At 47.9% G+C, this 11,420-nt stretch overlaps 1 protein-coding gene across 1 annotated transcript in view; it reads left to right on the forward strand.

Moving 5' to 3' along the window:
* The window catches only part of vcam1b (vascular cell adhesion molecule 1b), a 47,955-nt gene extending 38,173 nt beyond the window's left edge, over positions 1 to 9,782 (forward strand). The window contains exons 14-17 of the mRNA XM_039767759.1: positions 868 to 1,185; positions 5,568 to 5,837; positions 7,694 to 7,951; positions 8,360 to 9,782. Of these exons, the coding sequence (XP_039623693.1) occupies positions 868 to 1,185; positions 5,568 to 5,837; positions 7,694 to 7,951; positions 8,360 to 8,529 (1,016 nt within the window). The 3' untranslated portion in view covers positions 8,530 to 9,782. The remainder of the gene's footprint in view (positions 1 to 867; positions 1,186 to 5,567; positions 5,838 to 7,693; positions 7,952 to 8,359) is intronic.
* Positions 9,783 to 11,420: the final 1,638 nt, after the last annotated feature.

Here is an 11,420-nt window from a genome sequence, read left to right on the forward strand (position 1 = left end):
TATGTAAGGCACTGTATAATGAATATTAAAAACAGTAATATACAGATATATAAAACACTATAGATATTAAAACAGTATATAAGACAATAGATACATAAGACACTATATAACTCATATATAGATATTAAAACAGTATATAAGAAAATATGTAAGGCACTATATCATTGATATATAGGTATTTAAACAGTATATATGACCATAGATATGGAAGATGCTATAAAATTCCTATATAGGTATTTAAACAGTATATAATAGATAAACAGATACATGAGATATGTAAGGCACTATATAATTCATAGCTAGGTATTTAAAGAGTATAAATGACAATAGATATATAAGGCGCTATATAACTGATAGATAACGGCCCATCCAGTACAGCAGAGCGTGCTTTTCATATCTATCTATATTGTTATATAGTGCCTTTCCCGTCCGTCTGTCTACGATTAGTCATTTCAGTATTCGCCTTATTCAGTGTTTGTCAGGGTCTTTCCAGAAAGTTTCAGGGACGTTGAGCATACAGACAGAAAGTGAGGGCCTCCGGTCAGCTGGTTTGTGTATTTTATTCGATGAGATGAAGTTCTAGAATTGAACGCCTTCTCGTTCTTCGTGGCGGGCCGTGTTGGTGCAGCTGTTTTGACTGACTGTGCGCTTTTCCCAATTTATACAGACAGAGCCTGGCGTGCTTTGATAAAAACGTCTCGGCCTGTGTGACTTTATTACATTTGAGATGAGGTCTCTTTCTTTTCGTTGATCTAAAATAAGTGACGTGTGCTTAACTGGTTTTCCTACCCAGCTGGTCCTCCTCGGCCCTCCCAGTTCTTCCCCCCTTTGGCACCCGGCTGACCTTTGTGTTTTCTGCCTCCCCAGCTCTCCCTGAGCAGCCTGAGATTAAAGTCGAGGGTCCTCTTGCAGTGGGTCAAGAAGTGAAGCTCACCTGTGAGGTGACTGACGTGTACGGCCCCGACGCCATCACAATCCAGTGGCTGGAAGGAGGGCGTGTCGTGAAGGAGGACGAGGAGCCCCTCGATGGGGAGGTGCGCACCGTGAGGTCCTCGCTGACCGTTGTGCCGGTGGAGGAGGACGATGAGCGGAGCTTCATTTGCAAGGCCACTTTGGTGATGGAGGGACTTCACGGAGAAGACGCCCAGAACTGCATCAGCAGCAGCTTTCCTTTAAGTGTGCCCTGTAAGTGCCTTCTCTTTGTGACATCAGTAGCGAGTAGCAGCCATGCTGGAGGTTTCCCCGTTCATTCCAGTTTTAGCCAGTGGCATTTTTGACTTGAACAGGGCCATAAGTGCAGACCTCTCCACTGTTAATAAGACCTGACAGTACCAAACTCATCGTATGTGTTCCCATTTTCCAAGTTCTCACACCTTTCACGTCACATAAATCAATCGGACAATGGGTGCCCGGTGTGTCTCGACTGGCATCTGTTCATCGCGATACCCTCTGACAATGCCATCATCTGACAAAATGCAGCCTCAGAGGTTGAAACGTGAAGTAAAGCGAGAGCCCCGTGAGCAGCCGCTGATCAGGTACATCTACAACACGTCAAGTTTAGAATCAAACCACCTTGTGGTGTAAGAGAACAAGTCACGGGGACACAGTGGGGACACCGACGACAACACGCTGCACATGGCAGCACCGACCACCAAGCAGCCAGCAAACCACTAAACCACCCAGTTAAAGCAGGACTGTAAGAAATGGGAGCATCAGTCCTCTGCACTAAGCAACCGGGACTCACCCAGGCTTCCTTGGCTGCTTTTTCAAATTTAGCGCAACATCGCAGCAAGCCCTCCGTCCCCCCAAGCAGTGGGTGAGAATCAAGATGCAGCGTCAGGTCTTCCTCAACAAGGCATCCCTGATACTGATCCGACTTTACTCTTCTCTTCAAATTACGGTCGTTACCTTCAAGGAGGCAAACCGCGCTGGAGTTCTCCTAAGTCTTTGCTGGAATGTGCGATTACCAAAAAAAATAAAAAACCAAACAACAACAACAACAACAACAGGTGGTCCTCATTTTAATACGGGCGATGACCTTCAGACTCCGTCACTTAGTCGGACAGTTCAGGTCAGACAGGCCTCACAAACTGCCAAGGGTACAGAGAACACTGCAGGGCCAATCGGTCGGCCCCTCAGCCAGACGCAGGCCAACTGCACCCGACATGAAGTCAGTTTCACAGACTCCAAGCAGCGGGACTTTTCTAGTGAAGTAACTGCGTTAAGCATATTATAGATAATTTCAAAACTGGAGACGACAAAGCTGAAAATTGTCTTAAACCGCCGATTCAAAACGTAAGCAGCCGAGCCGGGCACACGTCACTCGGCTCCCCGCTGCAGTGCCAAGTATGAAGTTCAAAACCTTAACACTCGCCTACAGAGTGGGCAGCGGGTCGGCACCGAGGGGGTCAGGTCCTTCTCGACCACTCAGGTCTGGCGGTGGGTGCCACCTCGAGCATTTGTTTTGTTGCCCTAGGTGAAGTTGTAAAATGGCACCCCCGCCACGCCATTCAGCTTGAGTTGAAGCATCAATGCCAGACCTGTGCACTGAAACCCGGGGACAGAGGAGTGGGGGGGTCTTTTGGATACCTGGAAGTCACACTTTGTGCATTTTTCATCTCTTTGCTGTACGTAATCCCCTCGACATTCTCAATCATAATGTGGCAGAGGTTCAAATTTTTAGCCTTGTAGTTCTCTGCTTAAACCTCCAGCCAAACATGTGCCTCACAATGACGATGACATTCTAGCCGCACCGTGACACATACAGTACACGTCGTTTAAATGAGTAAAATAAATTGAAAAGCTTAATTATAGAATTCAATGAAACGGGGGTATAATGATTATCTTTAAATGCAAATCATTACCCACAATTCCTATTGTCCATATCCTCATGCATGCAAAGAATGCAATCAAATTAGCCAGTCATTGCACGGGTTTTTTCCAGCGAGCGACGGTCTACGGCGAACTGCTTTAGTGGGCCCACAGCGAATCTCACAAATGGCGGTGAACAACAGAGCACAGCATTGGTCACGTTTTAACTCAATGGCCACTTTTTATTGTGTAGAGGGTCCGTTGCTCACTGGTACACTACAAACAGAAAGCAGGAGCGAGTACGGTGAAACGCGAGGCGGCGAGAGTCAATCGAGGAGTGGGAGGGGGGCAGGGGGTGACTCTTCGAGCTCCGAGAGACATTCAAGTGACGGTCGCGTTGCCCTGTGAAGATCTGCAAAGAGGTTCCGGTGTTCGCCGATACACTAAAAACAGATAACGGGTGCAGGTAACGTGAAACGTCGGTATTTGCAAGGCCATGCAATCAATTGAAGAGCGGGAAGGTGAAGCTCTGTGCTTCGGGATACGTCAGCATTGAATTGATGATCGTTTTCCCCCACCAAGCTTCACAAAGAGGCTCCGGTGTTCGCCGATATACTAAAAACAAAAAACGGGTATGGGTAACGTGAAACATCGGTATTTGCAAGGCCATGCAATCAACTGAAGAGCGGGAAGGTGAAGCTTCGTGCTCCAACATATATATATCAGCATTCAATCGATAATCGCTTTCCTCTGTGAAGATTCACAAAGAGGATCCGGTGCTCATCATTACGCTAAAAGCATAAAACAGGTACAGGCAACATGAAATGCTGGTAGTTGCAAGGCAGTAAAATCAATCAAAGAGCGGGAAGGTGAAGTTCTGCACTTCGGGATACATCAACATTGAACTGATGATAGTTTTCCACAGTGAAGATGCACAAAGTGGTTCTGGTGCTCATCATTACACTAAAAACAGAAAACAGGTACAGGTAATGAGAAAGGCAAGGTGGGGAGAGTCAATTGAAGAGCAGGGGAGGGGCAGGGGTAACGCTTCGCGCTCCGAGATGCATCAGCATTTAATCGACGGTCGCGTTCCCCTGTGAAGATTCACAAAGAGATTCCGGTGCTCACCACCGCACTAAAGCGAGGTGCGGGTACTCAAAGAGTTGCCAGTATGGCCTTACCGGCGAGTCCCGGCCCAGCTCAGTCACTGCTATACTCTAAAGGGCCTTTGGTTTCTTCACCATTCAACCACAGGAAACAATCTTTATCTGACATTTCCGTCTTGTGTGGTTTGGCTTACCATTAGTTTGTGTCGCCCACAAACCCCCTACCCCCGTCCCCCCGTCCGTAAATGTTCGGGGCTCCCACTTCTTTGACTTTTTCTTTCCTGTGCGACTCTGACCTTCAGCTGGCGGTTTTATTCAACGTCGGGTCCCTGCGATTTCTTCTGTTATTCTTCCCTGCAGTTCAGTGGTGGCCTTTGCTCCTATTGGAGGACCACAAGCCCCCTCTATGGCTGGCGACCTTCCTGTTGTGCTCTGCGCAGATGGGGAGGACACGATCCTTTAATAAACTTGAAAACTCTCCAACACTTAAAAACAAATTCATAAAAGATTATTGAGCCAAAACAAACTAAACGCTGAGTCCATTTATTACAAATCTGACGATGTACGGCCTGAAGATCTAAATAACAGAAATACAAAGAAAAAAAAACTAAAATGAGTGAACTGCAGAGTAAAATGCAGAACACAAAGAGCAAAAACTAAAGTCAACACCAGAGACATAAAAACAAAAGTCAAAATGAGCATCAGACCCCCTAACTCGGGGGTCTTCATCATGAGCGTCAGCCCCCCTAACTCGGGAGTTTTCATCATGAGCATCAGCCCCCCTAACTTGGGGGTCTTCATCATGAGCGTCAGCCCCCCTAACCTGGGGTCTTCATCATGAGCATCAGCACCCCTAACTCGGGGTCTTCAACAGAAGTCCATAAAAAACAAGAACCACCACTGGTTGAACTAGCCAAGCATTGTGGCACCCGGAGGAGAAGGTGGCAATCAGGAGATGAAAAGGGCATCACAAAAAAATAAATAAATAAACAAGACTACGTTTATTATCAAAAGGTCTAAAAAGAAAGATGGAGATGTCCGACCGAAAACACTAAAACTTGGGTCAGAAGTTCACTTGCAGAGATTTAATAACCAGAGAAATAAGCAGAGGAAGGCACAGTGACAGATGGCACGCAGGGACTAGAACTGGGATCCTTACCTGGCAAACCTGGGAAGATAAAACATTCGGGACAACTTTTTCCCTAATTCACCAGGTGGCAGCATTCCTGGTTTAGGTTTCCCATTTGGATGTTAGCAAGGCATGCTGGAGTTTGTGGTCCTGGGGAACAGCCGTGTTAGATTCTGTGGGGGCCACCAGGGGGAGCCAGAGGGATGCACAAGTCCTACTTTCTGGAACTTCCAATGGCCTAGACGTGCTTCCATCAGGCTCTTCCCTGGCACTGGGGGTACTCCTGGGTCCTAACTACCCCCCATTACTTCATGGTGACAACAATAAGAAACTGGACTTGGACGCACCAGGGGAATGCCCCCACATGTGGTGCCATTCCATTGCAAGCTTTAGTGATTTCCAAGTTTTAAAAAGGTTTGTCCTAATTTCAGGTTGTACCTTCTCATTCCACCCTGTCCATGTCGCTCGGCTCTTACCTGTGCCATCTTCTCTCCCCTCCCTCTCATGTCATCGTTATGCAGTGCCACCTAAGAACACCTCCATCTTCGTTTCACCCAGCCACATCCTCAAGGAAGGGGACATGCTGACCATCACTTGCGCCACCCGCAGCAACCCAAAGGCGGCCATCAGCCTGTGGAGAAAACCAGAAAGTGGAGGTCGAGAGCCGCTGGCGGCCAAAGCAGCTTCTTATACACTGGAAAGTGTCCAGTTGGAAGACGCGGGGGTCTACGAGTGTGAAGCCATCAACAGATTTGGCAATAGCACCGTCGACATCAAGATTTCTGTTCAAGGTCAGTGTCTATAATGTCTTGTTCAGGGTGGGCAGTGGTGGTCTCATTTAGCACAAAGAGCGTGAAAGGTTTGTGGATTCAAAAGGGGCCACTTTAGAGCGGACCCCAAACTCAATAAAAAAACACGAAGAGAGCCATGTTGTAGAAGACAAGGTCACAGGACTGGAGGGGCACTTCTAGAAACAGCCAATCAGAAAACAAGAGAGGAGAGCCGCAGACCCGTGCAGGGGTCTAATGTTCAGAACTGAAAGGGGACGGCCTGGTGGCACAGAGGTTAGACTGCGGGCTCACCGTTTCAGGACGCTGTGGTTCTCCAACGACTATAGCGGCATTTCAAAAGAATAAATTTAACGGGGTGGTGGGTTCCTCCAAGAAGCTGCACTTGCCATGTGCCCTTCTATGGAGTCCACTACAAAAGTTTATTCTTTGGGTGGTCTCACATTCACCGACACCGGAATGAGGGTTACAGAGATGAGGGTGGCTTAAAGAAAGCAAAGAACAGCGATAAAGGTGGGGGTCCACCCCATATGTTGTCGAGTGTCACTACAACAGAAAAGATGAGCGACGCTCCACCGAGTTATCATGAAAGACCGAGTCACAAAACAGGACTGAAGTGCAGAGCACAGCGGGTGGGGTTTGTAGTCGAAGGGGAGGAAGAGGAGGAGGAGGAGGATTGGGTCTGCAAGGAGGGTGAAGAGGTTATTAGTGTGTGTGATTAGCCGGACTAGACCCCCGTGTGCGACGGTGGCCTTGGCATCAGTCACCAGACCAGACTCCTAAATTCCCCACTTGTCACTTGTGGTGGACGCCCCTTTGACACTGGATCCGGGGGAGCAGCCATGGGATGCACACCACGTCCCCCGGAACACTTGGTGGTAAAGGTTGCATCGGGGCCACAACTGGGTTACACCAGAGCTCATCCCTGTTGGGCTCCGTGGGCACCACTAGGGGGAGCTGCACGGCGTCCTGAGCCCATCTAGACTGTGACGCAGCCACACCCAGAAGTGCAGCCTGATTAGGCCAATTACCACCTGGAGCACTTCTGGGTGGGCTATAATAGGAGGCTGCAGCCACCACTGAGGGCGCCAGAGTCGGGACGGGGAGGAGGAGGAGGATGAAGAGTGCGGTTTTTGGGCGTTTTCTTTTGTGTGTGTTTTGGGGACTGTGTAGGGCTTGTGGGACACCCACAGCTGAAGAACGTCTTTCGGCTGCTCCAGTTAGGGGTCACCACAGCAGATCATCTTCTTCCATATCTTCCTGCCCTCGTCATCTTGCTCTGTCACACCCATCACCTGCATGTCCTCTCTCGCCACCTCCATAAACCTCTTTGGCCTTCCTCTTCTCCTCTTCCCTGGCAGCTCTGTCCTTAGCACCCGTTGCTCATTATATTCATCATCTCCCCTCTGCACATGTCCAAACCAACACAATCTCGCCTCTCTGACTTTGTCTCCCAACTGTCCAACCTGAGCTGACTCTCTAATGTCCTCATTTCTAATTCTGTCCATCCTCGTCACACCCAATGCCAATCTTAGCATCTTTAACTCTGCCACCTCCAGCTCTGTCTCCTGTGCCACCGTCTCTCTCCATACCACATAGCTGGTCCTGTAGACCTTCCCTGTCACTCTACCCGTACCCGTCTGTCACAAATCACTCTGCACTCTCTTCATCACCTCTCTTCACACTCCTCATTACTCTGTACTGTTGATCCCAAGAAGACAAACAATCAACCTTTTAGTTTACTTTCACCTGTGCCTCTGTTGTCAGCCTGTGTCGGGTAGCCGCCAATATAGCGCCTTTGCCACACACTCGAGAGCAGCTTCCATCACTAAATGGTCACTCTGTTGCCTTTTTCACAGTCCCACCCAGAAACACGACTATTCTGGTTCTTCCATCCGCCGAGGTGGAGGAAGGAGAGAACATCACCATCTCCTGCCACACCATTGGCTACCCACGGCCAACGATGACCTTGAAGAAGATGGGGAACAGCACCTCCTACTGCTCCAGCAACGGCACCTTCGAGCTGTACTTCCTGACAGAGGACGACACCGGGCTGTACGAGATGAACATCACCAATGACGTGGGGTACGAGGTCCAGACATTCAACATCACAGTCGGTAGGTACAGTAGGCAGCGCCGGGTTTCATTTTTTGAACTGCTACTCTGTCGGCGTGAGCTCTGTATGCTCTCCTCGTGTCTGTGGGCGAGTTTTTATTTGGCCACAAGTTGTGATATGGCAACACAAAAACTGGCAAAGAGGGGGTGCAGGCCTCATAATGCCACAGACGCCAGGCCAGGAGTTTACAGAGTCTGCCACAGAAATGGGAATCACCCCTGGCAGCCTGGCCCCAAACTCGAAGGGCAGGCTTTTTTGGGCCTATGACTTTAGCCCGTCCGACTGTCCCGCTCACATGGCAGGCTCCCGACCTCCCAGGAAGTCAAACTAACGGGAGCAGAAAGGAGGCCGATGGCAAGCTGCCTGTCCTAAGCTATAATTACATTAATGCTGCGCTCTTGTTTTTCAGAGCCCAGAGTCGAAGGACAGAAAAGCCCACCTTACCGAGCAGAAATCCTCGTCCCTGTCATCTGTGTGTCTGCACTTGTCTCTGTTGCACTTGGAATTTTGTACCCGCTGCTGAAGTCGAGGCTCACAGGGGGCTATCAGCCCACCTTAAGTGGCCCACAGTCCCTCTAGAGGTGATGCTGCCAGCGAGCCCAGAACCCCGGCATTTCCGTTGGACCATTAAGGCCTTCCTGTGGGTTTCTGCTCTGGGCAAGTGGCTGTCATCTTAAAAGGTCTTCTGCGGGGTCAGCCCGGAGCTATAAAAAGAAAAACCATAAAATAAACCTGGCAGCTCGCCCCCCTTTTGTCCATTGTGTGAAGACTGAAAGAAACGCCGCGCCACAGGGTGCCACTCGACGCGGGCTCAGCCTTTGTGAATGAGCATTGTCAGCGAAGCGGGCACAATAAAGACACCATTGAAAGGGGTGGCACGGGGAGGCCAGATGGCACCAGAGCACCCAGCAATGTGGCACCGCTTGTATTCCCGAGGACGCCCGGCATGTACGCGGCGATGAGTCTGTGAGAAGGGGACGAGGAGAGCAGAAGGCGGCTGAGCCGAGTTAAGTCGTCTCTAATGAGCCCAAAGGGAAAGAAGAGAGATGGACGACTGTGGACGTCTCAAACCAGCACAGTGGCAGTGGACTCCACCCAGGAAAAAAAACAATAAATAGAGCGGAAGATAAATAGACCCTGAAACAAGACGTGAAGGATGGAGAGACGTGAAAGGCACTATATAACACCAGACAGAGATATGAAAGGCACTATATAACATGACACATAGAGACACATGTGAAAGGTACTATATAACACATAGGCACATACAGAGACATGTGGAAGGCACTATATAACACATAGGCACATACAGGGACATGTGAAAGGCACTATATAACACCAGACAGAGATATGAAAGGCACTATATAACACAGATCGACATGAAAGGCGCTATATGTTAAACAGAAAAGAGGAGCTATAAAACAAACTGATGTGAAAATCATTATATAACAGATGTGAAAGGCATTATATACTGTATATGGCAAAGATAGACAGATGTGAAAGAAACTATACAATGAACAGATAGTTGTGAAAGGCATTAAGTAACAGAGGTAGATATGAAAGGCACTATATAACATACTGACAGATAGGAGAGGGACTATATAAATGATAGATAGGCATGAAAGGCACTATAAACAGGAACAGACAGACGTGAAGGGCGCAACACAACACTCAGACAGAGCCGCCTTAATGAACCTCCCATCCATCACCTCACCTTCCCTTTTCTAACGGGCTTCTCTGGCAGCAGCGGACCACAAGGCAGGACTCTGACGGGCCGTTTTTAAGTTTTCGATTGCCAAACAATGTGAAATGTGCTCAACATTTTAATAAACACTATTTTTCCACTTGTGTTTTCCTCTCCATTTTTATTTTATTTTTTCTCTCGTTGTTTTCTTGCTTTTCGAGCTCGAGTCCTGTAGAAAGCGCTACATAAAAGTCAAGACTGATTGATTTGATTGATTGATTGACTGACTGCCATCCTGTGACGGACTGAGTCTGCTCCTGCCAGGATGGGCTCCAGTTTCGACTCTGCTCAGGTAGATGGATGGCTGAAAGGCTGCCTGTCGCTCGCTGAAGTCGCAGCTGCTCTCTCACACCACACCGTCCAGCGCCCACACGAAAGCAGAAGTTCAATGGGGCAGGGAATCCCAGAGCTTAACGTGCGCGGAACACAACGGAAAAGCAGGTGCTTTTGGCGAGCATCGCGTGACGTCTGTTTAGATTCTTTGTAGAGTTTTGCAGGCCGAGCCCGGCGTTCCCCGCCTCTCCTGCGGGATTTCCCTTCTGATCCCCGCCGTTCACTTGCAGTTGCGGACAGCGACAGCTGAGAACACCAGCAGGGCGTTGTCTTCAAATCACCGTTGTGTGCACTGAGCTGTTAAAATCGTTCAGTTCTGCTGTGTGTTTAATGCAATTTGTGTTTTTTAGGCGGCGAAATGGTGCAGCTTACTTTAAATACATTATATTTGAAATTGTCTTCCATTAGGTGGCGCCCGGTTTGATTTCACTTAGCTATTCCTTCCGAAACATCAGAAGAACTGACGTCCCGTCCAGGAAGGATTTCTGCCAGGCGCTCCATAACGCTTGCTATAAGATTCCACTTTCTACACTACTTTAATGAAAAAATGCATTATATAACAAGTATACAAAGAAAAATGTGAAAGGAACTATATTAATATACACAGATGGTTGTGAAAGTTACTGTAAGATAGATAGGAGAGACACTATAATAAAATATATGAAAAGCACTATATAAAATATAGATAGATATGAAAGGCACTATATAACAGATAGATAGATTAGATAGGACGCTATAACACAGACAGATAGGTGTGAAAGGCAATGTATAATAGTTGGATGAATGGCTGTGAAAGGCACTATATAATAAGATATGAAAAGCACTATATAAAATAGAGATAGATAGGAGTGTAAGGCACTATAACATAGATAGCTAGATGTGAAATAGAGATAGATAGTGGGATTGGTGGTGTTACTTTAGTCCCAGTTTGTTTATGTGTGTTCACGAGGCGCTATCTAGTGCCCAGTCCAGCGGTGGTTCCTGATGATTGCTGGTTTAGGCTTCACCTTTATCCGCTTCCCTGCTCAGAATAAAGCGGGTTGGATGGATGCGTAACATGACTAGAGGAAGCCACTCAGGTTTCTGTCAGCCCTTCTGGCTCGAAACTCTTTCAGAAAAATGAGCCGACAGCGACCTCGCGTGGTGACAACGTGTAACGGCAGTCCACGAAACACCGTCGTTAAACTGCACTTTGACATAACGAGCAGATCTATCGACTACTGTATTGTTAGCTGATAAGTATGCTTCGACTTTCCACGACAACTTCTTTAAATATAAAAAAACGGACTCGTGTGCACAGAGTACAATGAAATTCATATTACGTCTCCGCAAAACAGCTGACAACATAACTAAAACACACAAATCAATCCAAACAAAAACAAATAACATGCAA

The sequence above is a fragment of the Polypterus senegalus genome, chromosome 10 (assembly GCF_016835505.1).
Source record: "Polypterus senegalus isolate Bchr_013 chromosome 10, ASM1683550v1, whole genome shotgun sequence".
NCBI classification, from domain to species: Eukaryota; Metazoa; Chordata; class Cladistia; order Polypteriformes; family Polypteridae; genus Polypterus; species Polypterus senegalus.